The sequence below is a fragment of the Spea bombifrons genome, chromosome 5, assembly GCF_027358695.1.
Source record: "Spea bombifrons isolate aSpeBom1 chromosome 5, aSpeBom1.2.pri, whole genome shotgun sequence".
In the NCBI taxonomy this organism is placed as follows: Eukaryota; Metazoa; Chordata; class Amphibia; order Anura; family Pelobatidae; genus Spea; species Spea bombifrons.
Window position 1 is genome coordinate 107,791,374 of NC_071091.1, and position 17,979 is coordinate 107,809,352.

Here is a 17,979-nt window from a genome sequence, read left to right on the forward strand (position 1 = left end):
CTTGTGGAATGATAGAAACGACTGTGTTATATATTGTTACATGTTGTTTTATTATTAGTAGTAGCATTATATATTATTATTATTATTATATTTTATTTACGCAGCGCTTCTTACGATATATATATTTAAGGGGTCAAAACTAGAACTGACAGACTAAGACAAACCGATAAATTAAGTAGAGAGGGCCATGCTCCCGAGCTTATGTATATATATATATATATCTATATATATAAAACACTTTCAAAAGATGGTCAGCACTCCAGGTCTTTAAATTGACAATTTCATTTTATTCAAAGTCAAGTCGACGTTTCAGTCATTACTGAATTTCATCAGGACCTATATATATAATGTATACAGTACTGGTGTGAAAAATGCTGTAAAGTAAGAAAGTATGCGAGTGAACCTAGAAGAACTGATGCTGTTTTGAAGGCAAAGGGTGGTCTCATGTCTTTTATCATTTTTATAATTTTATATTTTCCCCCACACCTGCCTATAACTTTTGCACAGTGTGCTGTGTATATATATATATATATATATATATATATATATATATATATATATAATATATATATGTATCGCTTTACAGCCAGTATTGTGTTCGTCCACCAGGTGGCGCTGTACCATATTCCGTAAATCTGTGGATTTTAATTTCATTTTAATTCCAATAATTGGACATTTTTTCAATTTTTTTGCTTATAATCTTGGTGTATCTGGGCTGTTTCCAGAACATATTTTGCTTACAAATACAAATAATAATAATAATAATAATCTTGGCTCTGTATAAATGTCTCAATTATATTCAATGCCAACACAATAATAACTCTACCCGGTCTTCACGCTTTTTTATCACATTTTATCTTTAAGGACAAAAAAACTACATAAAACTACTGGATTTGCCCTAAATAATGCAAAGTATTAAAAAAAAACTACAGGTGTTTTCAGACTTACAAAAAAAATCTGGAACCGTAAAAGCTTCATCATAACTTTCGGGGGGCTCTGACCCCCACTAGTGTTTTATGCACCACTCAAACCCTAAATCCATTATATTGTTTGTGAGCAGAGTATTCACTAAACACACCTCATTCCCACAACTTCTACGCACATTAAAGAAGCAGTTCCACTTACTCTGCTGAATTTAATCTGTCATTTAAGGCAGCTGAATGTTAAAAGTTGCCCCCTTCATTAATGACTTAATTATTACACCACGTAAAAGATGATTCCATCTGATTAAACTCTGAGGGTAGTAGATAAATAGAACCGCCTCCCAGCAGAAGTGGTAGAGGGTAATCCAGTGAGGGGATTTAAACATGCATGGGGTAGGCATATGGCTCCAGACTAAGATGGGCCGAATGGGCCAGCAGATACTATGTTTCTATGTCATTAAGTAACAATAGATGTTAAACTTACCATTAAGCGCCAGAGCGATCACCGTGAACCGGTAAGCTATGGTGGTTCTCCCACAAGCCATGGCGCAGAGGTCCAAACTGACCCAATGGAAGCCGTCCTTACGATGTCCTCATCAGACTCGCTGCCGTCCGATCGGCGGACGCCCCAAACAGCCCACTACCTCGCACATCGCTGCGCTAACTGGGAGACAAAGGAGGCTTCGCCGTGACGCTGCATTCTGCGAAGGGATAGAGAGGAGATGATCCATAAACGGAATGAATGTAATTCTATAAATATGACGTAAAGAGGACACCGTGGTGCGGCCGGGCGGGACGGGGAACCTGCTGGGAGTCTTATATATGATCACAGCAGGGGGGGAATAGGAAGGAGTCACCTCCAGACTGTGTGACCCCGAGAATCTACCCCTCCACCCTGAGATTGGGGCAAAAACCTGAGACTCCGGGTCAAACCCTCAGAGTTCCGAGGTATGCGGTACAGATACTGAATGTTATGAGGCAGCTTATATTTTCAGATTTCAGGAGTTCCTTTACTTCCTCACAAAACGATATTTTATTAGGGCAGCTCTGGAGAACGCAAAAAAATTACCCAACGCGTTTCTTGCCTGAGGGTTATATTACTGTATACAGCGCTGGGGGTTATATTACTGTATACAGCGCTGGGGGTTATATTACTGTATACAGCGCTGGGGGTTATATTACTGTATACAGCGCCGGGGGGTTATATTACTGTATACAGCGCTGGGGGTTATATTACTGTATACAGCGCTGGGGGTTATATTACTGTATACAGCGCCGGGGGGTTATATTACTGTATACAGTGCTGGGGGGTTATATTACTGTATACAGTGCTGGGGGGTTATATTACTGTATACAGCGCTGGGGGTTATATTACTATATACAGCGCTGGGGGTTATATTACTGTATACAGCGCTGGGGGTTATATTACTGTATACAGCGCTGGGGGTTATATTACTGTATACAGCGCTGGGGGTTATATTACTGTATACAGCGCCGGGGGGTTATATTACTGTATACAGCGCTGGGGGTTATATTACTGTATACAGCGCTGGGGGTTATATTACTGTATACAGCGCCGGGGGGTTATATTACTGTATACAGTGCTGGGGGGTTATATTACTGTATACAGCGCTGGGGGTTATATTACTGTATACAGCGCTGGGGGGTTATATTACTGTATACAGCGCCGGGGGGTTATATTACTGTATACAGCGCCGGGGGGTTATATTACTGTATACAGAGCTGGGGGTTATATTACTGTATACAGCGCTGGGGGTTATATTACTGTATACAGCGCTGGGGGTGTTATATTACTGTATACAGCGCTGGGGGGTTATATTACTGTATACAGCGCCGGGGGGGTTATATTACTGTATACAGCGCCGGGGGGTTATATTACTCCCTGGGTGTTTTTGCAGAGTGGGTTTAGTCACGCGTCACGTAAGTCTTCTTTTGTGAATATTCCCCGTCTGCGGATTCTCAGACACCCCGCCCGCTCCGCTGAACGCCCGTTAAACGCGTCTGAAGTTCTCTCCTCCGCCGTTCTGCTTGAATAAAGAGCTTTGTTGCCGTTTCTTTGCATTCCGAACGTCTCTGTCCGCACTTTGTCTAAATCAGCTCAGCCGCCAGTGGAGGGTTGTTTAGATTTTCTAACCCTCTTTAACCCTTTTAATACCTGTGATGTCAACACCATACAACAGAAAAAATTGTATTTACTAATATGTCGCTTTCTCCCCAAATCCTACATTTTGCAATAATATACAGTAAATGGCCCCACGTAACTGAGTTTACAGACCTCTGGTTAATACGACGGGTTCATGGCTCCATGCTGACGGACGACGTGTAACCTGCAATACCCTCCTCCATCTAACCCACAACAACCGAAGCCCAAGCAAACCTCCATACTTTGCTAAAAGGTATACAGACCGGACCAAGAGATCTCCATAATTACCGGTTATTGTTTTCTGTATTGTTATCATCATTTTCCTGTTTCTGTGCCCTTTTCTGTCTATCTGTGCGCGACGGCCTAGAATGCCCTTACTGGGAGTTGCAGCATTTTTGTCACTGATTGTTTTATTTGGTAAAATTTATTTCATGCCGGTCACTACTTAAGTGTGTTATATTTTACTTTCTATCTTTCTGCTCCACTAACCCCTTATCTCCTATATCTGCCCTCTTACTGCCCCCGTCCACTTTAACCGTATTTAACCCTCTCTATTACAGCCCTCAAAGCCTGCAATACACTCCTCCATCTTCCCCACAACAACTGACTTTTTGCCTGCCCCTCTCCCACCCGCCCCAGTGTTGTCCTAAGATAGATAGATAGATAGATAGATAGATAGATGGATAGATAGATAGATAGATAGATAGATAGATAGATAGATAGATAGATAGATAGATAGATAGATAGATAGAAAGATGACAATTACCAGATCTATGTAAACGCGCCAGTAGAGGGCACCAACTCTTTGGATCTCTTTAGTACCCACTTCTCCCCATTAAACCAAATCCCATCCCTCTCCATCTCTCTGCCATCACAGCTATCCCAGCACCTCTACACTAACCTTTATATGTGAAACCTGCCTGTGTTTGCTCTGCTACTCCCGTCCCCCACATAATCCTCCCTATTCCTATCACTCTCAACCAACATGCACAACCTAACCAATCTTATTCCCATTATCTCCAACCATAAACTCCCTCCAGTCCTTAACTGTTCCCTAACAAAGGCTCTCCTCCTCACTCATCACCTCTTCCTCTTCCCGTCTACAAGATTTCACTCGAGCTGCCCCCATATCTCTGGAATCTCCCCCCGAACCTTCAGCTTTCACCCTCCCTCCCGACATTCAACAAAAATCCCAAAACCCACTTCTTAGCTGCTAGAACTTCCTTGTCATCGATACTCCCACCACACTACCTCTCACACGTCACTGATACCCCCACACTACCTCTCACCCCACACTACCTCTCACCCGTCACTGATACCCCCCGCACTACCTCTCACCCTTTCTCTGTGCCTTATACCCCCCACACTACCTCTCACCCGTCACTGACACCCCCCACACTACCTCTCACCCGTCACTGACACCCCCCCACACTACCTCTCACCCGTCACTGATACCCCCCGCACTACCTCTCACCCTTTCTCTGTGCCTTATACCCCCCACACTACCTCTCACCCGTCACTGACACCCCCCACACTACCTCTCACCCGTCACTGACACCCCCCCACACTACCTCTCACCCGTCACTGATACCCCCCGCACTACCTCTCACCCTTTCTCTATGCCTTATACCCCCCACACTACCTCTCACCCGTCACTGATACCCCCCACACTACCTCTCACCCGTCACTGATACCCCCCGCACTACCTCTCACCCTTTCTCTATGCCTTATACCCCCCACACTACCTCTCACCCGTCACTGATACCCCCCACACTACCTCTCACCCGTCACTGATACCCCCCACACTACCTCTCACCCTTTCTCTGTGCCTTATACCCCCCACACTACCTCTCACACGTCACTGATACCCCCCGCACTACCTCTCACCCTTTCTCTGTGCCTTATACCCCCCACACTACCTCTCACCCGTCACTGATACCCCCCACACTACCTCTCACACGTCACTGATACCCCCCGCACTACCTCTCACCCTTTCTCTGTGCCTTATACCCCCCACACTACCTCTCACCTGTCACTGATACCCCCCACACTACCTCTCACCCATCACTGACACCCCCCGCACTACCTCTCACCCGTCACTGATACCCCCCGCACTACCTCTCACCCGTCACTGATACCCCCCACACCTCTCACCCGTCACTGATACCCCCCGCACCACCTCTCACCCTTTCTCTGTGCCTTATACCCCCCACACTACCTCTCACCCGTCACTAATACCCCCCGCACCACCTCTCACCCTTTCTCTGTGCCTTATACCCCCCACACTACCTCTCACCCGTCACTCATACCCCCCGCACCACCTCGCACCCTTTCTCTGTGCCTTATATCCCCCACACTACCTCTCACCCGTCACTAATACCCCCCGCACCACCTCTCACCCTTTCTCTGTGCCTTATACCCCCACACTACCTCTCACCCGTGACTAATACCCCCCGTAAGCTTGCGAGCCGGGCTCTCTCCACCTAATGTATCGGTTTGTCTTAGTCTGTCAATTCTCGTCTTGTCAGACCCCTTGAATTTATGGATTGTATTAAGCGCTGCGTAAACTGTTGGCGCTATATAAATAAAAGATAATAATAATAATAATAACTGCGCTCAGCCACTTACACTCCGAAGAAAGACTAAACGATGTAAAAGTTTCCGGGGATCTTTGATGACCCCACGTCCTGCCGGCAGATCACAGCGACTGATCAGCAACGCGCTGCTATAGAGCCTTGCAGGCATGGGATAGACATCTAAGGATCCCCTCAAAGGTTAAAAGGGCGACCAAATGGGATGGATTCTGTAGGTATGATGGACAAAGTTCCCCTTTAAGAGGCAGAAAAGTCTGTTCATTCCTGCAGCTATCTTCTGGCACATAGACCTCCCGACAGCTCAGACTGCCGGAGAATGATTGGAATTAATGAGAACAGATGTACCGTTACACCTGGCCAGACACGAGTGCCAGAAAAAGCCATTCCCAGTGATATTCTAACAGCACTGTGCAAAAGTTATAAGCAGGTGTAAAAAAAAGCCTGTAAAGTAATAATGTTCATTTTTAGCATTTAACAAAATGCAAAGCGAGTGAACAGAAGAGAATCGTAAATTGAATGAATATTTGGCAGGACCACCCTTTTCCTTCAAAACAGAATCAATTCTTCTAGGTGCACTCGCACAAAGTCAGGGATTTCGTAGGCATATAGTTAGGTGTCTGATTAAACAATTACACCAAAGATTGCTAGCTATCATCAATTTAATATGTAGGTTGAAACACAATCATTAAGTGTAACTGAAACAGTTGTGTAGGATGAATGAAACTGAGTGAGGAACAAACAAGATGAGGTTGCTGAAGATTGCTGCTGTTAAAAGTCATACACCATGGCAGCACTCAGCACAGCAACAACCCACAAGGTAGGGATACCTCATCAGCACGGTCTCTCCCAGGCAGAAACATCAAGGGAGACAGGCGTTTCCAGATGTTCTGCCCAAGCTTGTAATGTTTGTAATGTAAAATTCTGCATTCATAGCATTAGGCACCATCGCTTCTCCACAGCTTTATGCCCGGTGAATGAATTGGTTCAATATACTTGGGCTAAAATCACAGAGGGCCAGCTTGGCTCCTTAATGGTGGCAGCCCTTAAGTAATTCGCCAAAGCAAAATGCCCCTCGTTTTACCCCTCTGTCTTTTATAAGGAATTGGGAGAGTATTTCAGAACTTGATGCACTTGTATCCTTCAACAACTTAAACGACTAACGTTATGTTAGGAATGTTAAGGAAAATATAAACTTATATAAGAAAAAAATATTTATTTCATAACCAAATATTACCATGGCAACCATAAGTGTTTTTTTTTTTGTTACAACAGCCCGATAAATAATTTAATCCGTGGAATTTCTTAACTCAGATCATGCATAACACCGTCCTCTCCACATCTCGTTACAGAGGTCCCACACAAGATCTCTCTCAAGCACACTAAGTTAAGACCACCCAAAAAAATATACATTAAAGAAAAAAAAATCTCATGCAGTCGACCCCTGGCTGACAATTGGTTCAAAGTCCATGTTTATGTCTGGATTGATACTTTGTGTCTCCCCCTAAATCCATTCCTCCTCCTCCTAACATCTGGATGTTGGTTCTTCACACCGTTTCACTGGACTGGTAGCACCGCAGAGTAATACCAGTGACCAGAAACACCTTTTGGACCGGGCCTATCCCGAAGAGGTCTTCTCAGTCATGGTTTTTCCAGCCCATGCTGAGAAAGGAAGGGGGTTTCGTGAACACAATAGGCAGTCTGTTTTTATTTCCAGAAGACAACGTTCCAGAGTTGCAACCAGCAAGGATAGGTGAAGAATGCAATGAACGGAAAGAGCAAGGAACCGTAGAGGTAGTGGTCCAGCATGCCCCCTGCGATGGCCTGGAGGAAAAGCTGCCAGCACTCTAGCAAGGTGACGGGGTACTCTATGAGCTCCCGGTACAGGAAGATACTTCCCAGCAGGATGGTGGCTGGAGTGACCAGGACGAGAAGAATCGCATGTAGAAACCTGCAACATAAAGCGATGGCATAACGTGGCAATTCAAAGGCTTTTCTGAGTTATACAGGAGCCCAAAGTCACAAAGCGCTACCCAAAACCCCTTCATATAAGTGATTCCTACCGCCAGCCTTAACGTTGTATCCATCTACAATTTTATAACCACACATATCAGAAAAATTACAGCTATATCCCGATCCACATTCTGATAACTCACTGATAAGCTGCACAGCTCCGATTCCTTCTATTACAGGATGGGGGTACCATGCTTCATACAGGGATGGGAACACTTACTTGGGTCCACCGGGTTGGACTACGGCTGCCACGGGGACAATCGTCACAGCCAGAATAAAACCCAGGGAGAAATTTATCACAGCAATGCAGCCCAGCTGAATGGCCAAGTACAGGAGAGAGATTAATTTCAGGGTCATCCAGCCTTGATTCGATCCGGCTCCCGTCAGAGCCCTGTAAAAAGAGAATCACCAGCGATCAAATTCAGCCACAGCTTGCGCGATGCATGGATATAGCACCTATACGACATCCACGGCCTGATTTTATCCTAAAGAAATGGGTGCTCAGCCAGGGCAATCAGCCAGGATTGAAGATAAAAGCAGGCCAATAAAAGACAAGAGGAGGTCCAAGGAAAAAAAGTTTTCCTCTTTAAGTGTTGTATCCAGTAATGCAGCGCAAAAGGAAAGCATGTTTTTTGTCCCAGCAAGCCCGTTATCTGCTGACCAGGTGGCCACCATTATCATTTTGGGTGTCTTTCCCCGTTTAAACACCACACCGAGCTGATGCTTTATGGCAACGACAACGAAGTCCGTCCCTCGGTAGACTTTCAATAGTCAGAGTACCTGGCTGGTTTACTACAAGGCAGTTTAAGTACTGAGCGCATTTCTCTAGTGGACTGGACTAATTTGCAGTCGTCAAAACACATTGTATTATTTAGAAATTAAATTGCTTTCAAACAGAAATTACAATATTTTAAAAGCTTATCGCAATAATAATTAAAAGAAATGTTGGGGGGGGTTTCCTATACTCAGCCAGTGTTGTTACATGCGTATAGAATCCACAGCTAGTGCTGCATAGTACTAGCTTCGAATCAATTTGTACGAGGGATGATAAGAGCGTGTAAAGGGTAGCAACCGAGTTACTTTAGTACCTGTGCGTGTTGTGCGGCAGGGCCAGACCAGCCACATATATAGCAATAGCGATGAGAACAACAGCCTCCGACTCGGAGACGGGAAAGTGGTCGGTCGCCATGTCCTGGCTCAGCGTAGGGAGGTAGTAAAGGCTGAGACCCGTGGCGTGGCAGATCACGATCGGGGTAGCCAGAGTCAGGAATCCAGGTCTTGAGTCCTAGTTTCATGATGTTGGGAGAGGAGAAGCAAGACAGATATGAAACCTTAACTCACCTTTTATATACTATAAATTACTGTTCTTTAAGGCAATGCTCCTGAACCGTCTCCCTCATGGCACACCTAACAGTCCAGGATTTAGGCATTACACAGGTGTGTAAACACAAAAACACCTTAGACACACCTGAGCGATACCTGAATCCTAGACTGTCAGGTGAGCCTTGAGGAAAGGGTTAAGGGCCACTGCTTTAAGGTTTGCATCCATACCTGCTCTGCTCCGTCCGCTGCGCCGTCTTCCGTCGCTCCTTCGGATCGGCTCAGTTTAATCCACAGATCCAGGGAGTGATCACAAGGTTAAGGATGACATAGGAAAGTTGTGGCGGTTATCACTTACACATTCTAATGCTGGGACCGCGTGGCGAGGAGTGCGATGCTATTTCACAGGACAAGAAGGATTCAGAATTAACTTAAACTATCATCTAAACGTTTGGGGTCACACAGCTGTTTTCATGAAAAACAAGGACATTTCTGGCTGTAACATAATTACAAAAAGGGTTTCTAACCAACAATTAGCCTCTTAAACTTAAACTTGGATCAGCGAACACAACGTGCCATTGGAACACAGGAGTGATGGGAGTGATAAAGGGCCATTGGAACACAGGAGTGATGGGAGTGATAAAGGGCCATTGGAACACAGGAGTGATGGGAGTGATAAAGGGCCATTGGAACACAGGAGTGATGGGAGTGATAAAGGGCCATTGGAACACAGGAGTGATGGGAGTGATAAAGGGCCATTGGAACCCAGGAGTGATGGGAGTGATAAAGGGCCACTGGAAAACAGGAGTGATGGGAGTGATAAAGGGCCACTGGAACACAGGAGTGATGGGTGTGATAAAGGGCCACTGGAGCACATGAGTGATGGGAGTGATAAAGGGCCACTGGAACACAGGAGTGATGGGAGTGATAAAGGGCCATTGGGACACAGGAGTGATGGGAGTGATAAAGGGCCATTGGAACCCAGGAGTGATGCGAGTGATAAAGGGCCACTGGAAAACAGGAGTGATGGGAGTGATAAAGGGCCACTGGAACACAGGAGTGATGGGTGTGATAAAGGGCCACTGGAGCACATGAGTGATGGGAGTGATAAAGGGCCACTGGAACACAGGAGTGATGGGAGTGATAAAGGGCCACTGGAACACAGGAGTGATGGGAGTGATAAAGGGCCATTGGAACACAGGAGTGATGGGAGTGATAAAGGCCACTGGAACACAGGAGTGATGGGAGTGATAAAGGGCCACTGGAACACAGGAGTGATGGGAGTGATAAAGGGCCATTGGAACACAGGAGTGATGGGAGTGATAAAGGCCACTGGAACACAGGAGTGATGGGAGTGATAAAGGGCCACTGGAACACAGGAGTGATGGGAGTGATAAAGGGCCACTGGAACACAGGAGTGATGGGAGTGATAAAGGGCCACTGGAACACTATACTGATTAGATTATCTCTTGAGCTTTTTATTCTGAAGATGGTTAAAACAAGTAAGTATTGGTGATGATCTCGTTAGATAACCTCCGCCCCGTGCAGATCTCACGGACATCTATTTTCAAAATTAAATCATTTGCTGGTAATACGAGCTGCTGAGAAGGATATTCGTAAAATCAGAATGAGGATGATGAAGCCGATGGCCGGCATGTAGATTCCAATGGACACAAAACGAGACAGGGACGGGAGGAGGTAGAAGAAGTAAGACTGGTGTAAGCGCTCCGAGAGGTTATTTAGTTTGCGGAACATCCCTTCGAGAGTCCTGCAGAGAACACAGAACAGGACAACAAAACTATTATCAATATATTATTGGTTTATTATTTGTATAATTATTCTACACAACTGGTGGCAGAAGCCCACATTAAAGGAGTCCTTTCTTACGTTAAACACGTATCGAAGCCCATCTCCCATGGACTCCTCTCACACCTATGCTGAAGCACATGTGAGACTGGCAGCTGCTTCAGAGACTTAAACGGGAGCGCTACGGAGCATGCGCAAGTCAACATACTAATGTATCCTGGCTTGTGTATACGCCAGCCAGACGAGGAGGAAAAAGAGACAGAAGTCTCATTTTTTATATCTAATAATTAAAGAATGCATGCAGTAACCCATTCTGCATGCATTTAACAGGGAAATAGGGCAGGGTGCAAAATACCATTTAGAGCAGGGGCGTCCAACCTGCGGCCCCCCAGCTGCTGCCGGACTACCCATAATGCTAAGCTAAGGGGCTGGCTGAGAAGGATGGGAGATGTAGTCCCTCATTGAGTTTGAGGATCATGACAAAGTTTTCAGCTCCCGGCTCTTCTTCTGATCTGCTTTGTAACTCTTGATTGCCGTCTAGTTTGGTATTAGGATGAGCAACAAAGCCTGATACAGTAATCAAGAATGAAGTGTGAGAAAAGAAGGACTTACTTTCCCACCGTACTCATGTCGTACTTGTACTGGCGGAAGCTGTTGATGCCGCGCAGGGTGATGGCCTCTATGTGGTATCTCAGAAAGAGCCCGTGGTCCCCCTGCGGCCGTCCAGAGCCCTGCTTGAGAACCATAAGCAGCATGGTCTGCAAGTTGTGAACATAGCCCGGGAAAGTGTCGTAGTCGTTGCGTTGCAGCTGCAAGAAACAGGCCCAGTAGTGTATTTACTAAACAGTAAGTTTGCAGGAGAATGAAGCATTTCAGGGGCGTACTAAAATAAACGGGGATTTTCCAGGAGAGATGGGAATTTCATCTCCCTGACGTCACTGTAAATGACAAAGGATCAAATTAAATAAGCTTCTCTTGCAGGAAGGACTGAGCCAGCCCTGTATAATGTATTGTTAAATGAGTGAGATTGTACGGGGTCACCTCAGTCCTTCCTGCAGGAGAAGATCATGGTGTCGATCCTACAGGATGCACAATGACATCCGGGAGATGGAACGTTCCACTCTCCTGCAAACCCTCGGGTAAGTGAATACACCCCTAGGATAAGAAAAGCAGGAGAGAAATAATGGGTTAATTAGAGGTAATCTACCTTGCCCTGGATGGTGCAGAGGAGGGCGTTCTTCATACAGAAGGCGTTGAACAGATTCACCATATCCAGGTTGGGAAGTTGCCCGTTTAGTCCCTCCACCACCACATCGAAGCTGGTGATGACATCACTGTTCAGCTCGAGGGAAACGGCAGCTTGGATGGCGCCAGCTCGCCCCATCATCACCGAGGACTTTATCTCTGCAAGAAAGACGTACCCAAGGTCAGAGTCCAGCGCGGCAGCTGCGATGGAGTCCGAATCAGCATCGTTAATTGAACCCACGGTTCCATTATTAACAAAAAACACCAAACATATTTTTGGAAAAGCTTTGGGACGTTCAAGAAGAATAACTTTTTTTAAGCAAGAGGACGCAAAACAGCACATTTAACCCCTTCCCACCTGGTCATTTGTACAGTTTACTAAACGCCTCTCATGCCACTCGAGCTGATAAACTGACTCTGTTGAGCATTTGTCTCTCGGTATCGTTACCTGTCACGTTCACGTCATGATAGCCCTCCAGCCAGGCCTCCATCCCAATCAGGTCGTGCTCGTTCACCAGGAAAATGATGTCCTTTGCCCAGTAGATCTGCCCTGAAGGTGCACAAAAGCCAGCGAAACTAAGCAAGTCAGATTATGCCGTTCATATGGGTCACGTACCAATCCAAATGCACCATTTGAGCCAGGTGTTTTCTCTGGTCCACAGAGCTTACAATCAGCACAATAGAAGCTGCATATGTTTGGTCTGTTAGTCAATGTTAAAAAGGGATGACTACATGAGCATGTGGTGTTAGCGTGTCTGTAAGCGTATGTTTGTGTATGGTGTTAGAATGAGTGTGTGTAAGTGAATGGTGTTACGATGTGTGTGTCAGAATTGAGCCCAAGGTTAGCGGCGGAGGGGCCGGAGACTGATGAATGTGCGCAGCATGGGGGGCATTCAGCATCACGTGACCCACGCAAGCACGAAAGATACACAGAACAGAAGCGGCAGGCGCAGGTAGATTCATATTACTTTATTGATGTTTAATAACGTACTAATGCATTTATCAATTGCATTGATTTTTCTCCATTTAATGTATTTAGCAATTTATTTAGCAAGGTAAAACTTACCAATTATTAACTTGATTTACCAATAATTTATTAGTTTATCAGCTTATTAAATTTAAATAAAAAAATAGTGTTTTGCTGGCTCCTAGATCCAAAGCAAATTTGCCGAACCCTGTACCAGTGATCTATCATGGAAACAGCAGAAAATGGCTTTATAAATTAAACTGTGTAACTTTTAATAGGAGGGGTATCCTAATTCCTCACCTCGGAAATAGGAGGCCAGAGCCAGAAGGAGCCCCGCAGCCTGATGGTTGTTCTGACCCTCACTGCAGGGGACGCTCAGGACCAATGACTCGGTGCTGGCTGTGCGGGGGGCTCTCAGGATCCCATAGACATTTGTACCTTTCACCATCTGCAGCGGAAAGAAAACCCAAACAAATAAAGCGGATGTGCTAATTTAAAAACCACTTTAATTTAAAATAAATGACAGTAAGTGTATAGGTCAAAAGATTTCTGCCTGTATATAACCAACACCAGTACCGCTGTCTTTACAGCTGCAATGCCGCCTATATGTCAGACAACAATGTCAAAAAAAAGTCATCTGTTGCACTCTATGAACTACAGCGACAGCTCTGTGAGTGAACTCAATGGATAAAATCTTACAGAAAAAATGTATAGAAAATAAAACCACAGGTAAAATCATTATTCTCGCCGTGACTTACATATCTTTCTGTGGCTTCGTCTGGGAAGGGCAGCGTGCGGACAAAGGTCTGCGTGTAAACCTCCAAGCCCAGGCTTCGCATGGTCCTCTCCAGCCAGGCCACCGGAGAGCCCCTGAAGACAGAGAGACACTCAAGGTAAATTAAGACGCAACAACAAAGCCTACGCCGTTGACTGGAGCAGGGGACGTTTTTGTCTGACCCAAGACAAATGTTTGGGCTGATCGTTAGCTTTAACCTTGCTTGATACACTGAAGTCCTTCGATCTGCGCAGCTACAGGGGGAAATCATGTTACCTATCCAAATTTCAAACCAAGAGTATGACTGCCGCGCTTTACAAATACCTTTTGCTTTTAAACCCAAAAATCTTAAAAGACTATATGGGAGTCTATATTTGGAATTACTTGAAGATGGAGGTACATAGAACCTTTCCTCAAAACACTCTCAGCCAGCATCCTAATCAAGCCATCGACCAACTGCCTGCACAGTTCATCCTGACTCGGCCAACTCATCCCCATCCAAGCCGTCCTGTCCTATTGCTTCACTTCCCCCTCAACCGACTAGATTGTAAGCTCACAGGAGCAGGGACCTCTTCTCCTTTGGTACCGGTTTGTTATTGTTTGAGATTTTATCCTACCGATAAATGTAATGGCATGTAATACAGACACAGACTCAGCTAGGTTTTGCTTACATGTCTCTAATGTTTACCCCAATCCTTACCACTAGGTGGCAACAGTGAGAGCACCATGCCTTATTTTTTACCCACAGCAGCTAATCATAGTCATCTATATACCATATTTGATTGATTATAAGATGACCCTTTTTATAAGACGAATATAAGAGGACCCTATAGGTACATAAGTGTACGGGTAGGTAGAAATGCGGGGTGGTAATTGAATATATATGTCATGAGTACAAAATCTTGTATCCTCACCGTCCCATCAGTCAGCGGCTCAGTGATAAGCAACACACCTTTAGGAACAACATGTCCCATGATGCTCAGTCAACCTTAAGGCAGCCTGAGAATCATGGGATATGCAGTCCATACAGAGTTGCTGCTATTTAAACCAGTTCCTCTCAAACACTTGGGAAGAGGAGCACAGACTAACAGGCAGGACTGTGGGAGACGATGCTGCGTTATGCAGCATACACTTTGTGAAGATTGGGACTTAGCGGGGGTCGCGGGGGTGCATAGTTTCTTGCAGTTCAGAGTCTGGCAAGTCTTTGGATGCCCCCCAAGCGTGCGTATAATGTGTCCGCAGAAGTACGGACAAGGTCTTATAATCGAGGAAATACCTTTTTACAAAGATGAATATCCCTAGGTTGTGATCTTTGACACGTCTCGCTGTTGCCCATAAATCACCCTGCCTGTTTTGCAAGCAGTCACTCACCCAGCTGCCTTCTTGTGTGCCGCAAACTCTCGGGCGTACGAAAGAGCCCTTTCTCCCGAAACAAACTGCTCCTCCACCATGGTGGACCCCATTGAGTTCTCGGATATATAAGAGCGCAGCGTGAAGGGATGAAACGCCAGGCCTAGGAACCAGCCTATGCCAATCAGATAGCTGATGATACTGTAAGAGATGGGAAGGAAAAATATTAATATTATAGATTATTGGAATTCTGTTGACTGTATCCTTATGGCAGAATGTGTTGCAAGCAATGATGGAATCAGGGCAAAAATTCCATATCTGAAATTATATTTCAAAGGGAAATCCCATCAATTTTTGTTAGTAGTTCCAGGTAAGAAATATGGTAATTTTTTTTTTATTATTCTAGTTTTTGCATAATAAAATATTTTAAGGCAGCTGCACATTTGTTCTCTCTGTTATCTGACCCCAATCTAGTAGACAAACACCCCGACTCCTTATCATACTGTCTGTGGGAAACAATAGAATGGCTCAGTCTTAATCACCCAGTCGGACTCTCTGACTAATAAAAGTCTATGGAGGAATGGACTTCATTAGCATCACCATAAAGCTCAGCTCAGTGTGGTGTTTGAGCCGGGAAAGTCACCCAAAATATCACATGATTGACAGCGATGGCGGCTCCAGGTCTGCAGATAAAGGGGGTTTATTGGAACAAAATGAAACCAGGTTTTTTTCTGTCAATGCTGACACAATATTGAGACGTTTTCAGTCTGAGACATTTACTCACCAAAGAGGAGTGTTCAGCCTGGTGACAATCCGGGACAGAGCCTGTCGGCGGTTTGGGTCAGAGAGGAGCCCCATAGCCAGGCTGTCTCTCGAGTCTCTCACAGGAGTAACAGGAGAACTGGAAAGTAGAGGTTCAACGTGGGTTAATCCGATTGATAACATGCATTAAACATTGCTGCCTGATGTGAACCAAAATGTCTTATTTTAGCTCATTTTAATCAAACAGTAAAATAATAGCAGATTAGATTACGCTTCTAAGAGTAATGCAGTCATTTGTTTCAAATTTTACCAACAAATTCCTTCATGACGCCAAAAGCCAATCTTAGAAGAAGCTCTTAAATATTAATGTGTATTCTATTATTTATACCCCTGTATGCTCTGCTTTTACCCCTTTTTGGAGGCATCCGTTGGATCTGTTAGAACCTCCTCTCTCTTGACAGTGGATTCTTTATCTTTACGGCCCTCACTGTAAGGAATCCCTTCCTTTGCGGTGTATGAGATCTCCGCTCTTCCCGTCTCAGAGGACGACCTCTTGTTCTTGGTACATTTCAGTCAATGAACAGATCTCTAGAGAGCTCTTTATATCGGCCCTACATCCCCCCCCCCCGTCTCATAGTCATCAGACCATGCATTGTGAGAGACATGGTATACATTTTGTCTTAGGGCGTAGCCTAGAAGTGTAACGAACCACCAACGCAGAGGTTTATTTGGTAAAGCAGGACTAGGGCTAAGCTGGGAGCGATCGCCATAATTAGTAAATGCTAAATTTCAGTTGTCTGTCCTAAATTTATGATTTGGCTGCCAGCATTGCCCGATGGGGGCATTTAGATAACGAGCCGTTGTATTGTCAGGACAGATCCAAGGCTCAATAAATCCAAGAATTGAGGGACAAAGCGTTGAATATAACGGTAGCCTCCACTGCTTCAGCTGCAATAAGAAATCAACCCACATCAACCTCAGCAATGCCACCACAGCTGTAATGATGGGGGTCTTAGTCTCTGATCCCATCTCCATATTGCTCGATGCCCAACGTCCCTAGTTACTGACACCTATCCACGCAAGCCCTGTGGCAACCAGACTACATTCATTCATTCCCACGGTCCTCATTCATAGAGATTAACCCTTGGGGTGTCAGCCTGTACAGAGGACGATATATGATACTCTCTATGTAACCCCAGTGCCATGTTTATATGAATGAACACCTATTATAGCAGGCATTACTACACCGTCTGTATTAGTAGATAGAATAGACAGATGTGCTTTGTGTATAATGACGCACTGTGTATTACCTCACGGCACAGGGCACTCCCTGTATAAGGATGAGCTCTCTGCATTAGCAGGCAGGTCACATGGTCTGTGTACCGGGACACGCTCTCTGTGCGAGGAGGCCGCACGCTCACTCTGTATTAACACACAGCACGGGGCTCTGCCGGTACACACTCTCTGTATAAGCGCACAGGTAACACTTACCGCCTCTCGCTGCTGTCACTGTACCTGCAGCGACTTCCGGATCATAGAGCGCGAGCAGTAACAGCACAGAGCGGTACCAGAGAGTGACTGGGAGGCTGGCAGCGACACCTGCTGTCCGGCGGAGTCAGCGCAGGCTGTAGGAGAATAGAGACTTATGTGGCGACACCTACAGGCAGCTGTGGGTAATGCAGTCTGGGAACCCCGGTCTGTATCGTCTCAGATGGAGCCCCAGCAGTTATGTTACCACAGGGAGGGTCTTCAGCTGGATCAATCTAATCAAGCACAGTAAGTGAATGCAGATCGTGATAACTCCCAACATTCAGAGCCAGCCGACAAATACGAAGGTGGCGATAAGGAAAGAACTGCATTATGCAGGGTTTGGACCCATCCACACTTTGGTGAATAAACCACAATCTCTCCATCCTGGTTACTATATCTTTAACGGTGGAGAAGATGCCAAACGGGTTTATTCAGAAAAGGGAGAGCTTGAAGGGCCAACACCGGCAGGTTTCTCCAGCAAGGCTGAGCCGGCCCTGTACAATGTATACTTTAATGGATAACGTGACTGGGGA

General features: G+C 45.5%; 1 protein-coding gene across 3 annotated transcripts; it reads right to left on the reverse strand.

Moving 5' to 3' along the window:
- Positions 1-6,874: 6,874 nt before the first annotated feature.
- On the reverse strand, positions 6,875-17,480 carry GPAA1 (glycosylphosphatidylinositol anchor attachment 1). Of its 3 annotated transcripts, none has more exons than XM_053466579.1 (14): positions 17,408-17,480; positions 15,939-16,055; positions 15,176-15,355; positions 13,788-13,899; positions 13,330-13,477; positions 12,511-12,612; positions 12,025-12,221; positions 11,430-11,626; positions 10,626-10,779; positions 9,243-9,317; positions 8,780-8,976; positions 7,912-8,082; positions 7,274-7,629; positions 6,875-7,238 (listed from the first exon to the last, which is right to left on the reverse strand). In XM_053466579.1, the coding sequence occupies exons 2-13, from the start codon at positions 16,010-16,012 to the stop codon at positions 7,386-7,388; spliced, it is 1,851 nt and encodes a 616-aa protein (XP_053322554.1). In that variant the 5' UTR covers positions 16,013-16,055; positions 17,408-17,480; the 3' UTR covers positions 6,875-7,238; positions 7,274-7,385. The 3 variants fall into 3 exon arrangements, with proteins under 3 accessions (XP_053322554.1, XP_053322555.1, XP_053322553.1); XM_053466580.1 differs by lacking the exon at positions 17,408-17,480 and adding an exon at positions 16,326-16,497; XM_053466578.1 differs by lacking the exon at positions 17,408-17,480 and having other exon boundaries at positions 15,939-16,311.
- Between the last annotated feature and the right edge of the window lie 499 nt (positions 17,481-17,979).

Bases quoted from the DNA above. Each gene is read 5' to 3' on its own strand.
- GPAA1 (XM_053466578.1), bottom strand. From the start codon at position 16,099: ATGTTATCAATCGGATTAACCCACGTTGAACCTCTACTTTCCAGTTCT. The intron at 12,613-13,329 runs GTGAGGAATTAG...GTGCACCTTCAG, and splicing joins TCTGGCCTCCTATTTCCGAG to GGCAGATCTACTGGGCAAAG. The intron at 11,627-12,024 runs GTAGATTACCTC...TGTTTCTTGCAG, and splicing joins TCTGCACCATCCAGGGCAAG to CTGCAACGCAACGACTACGA.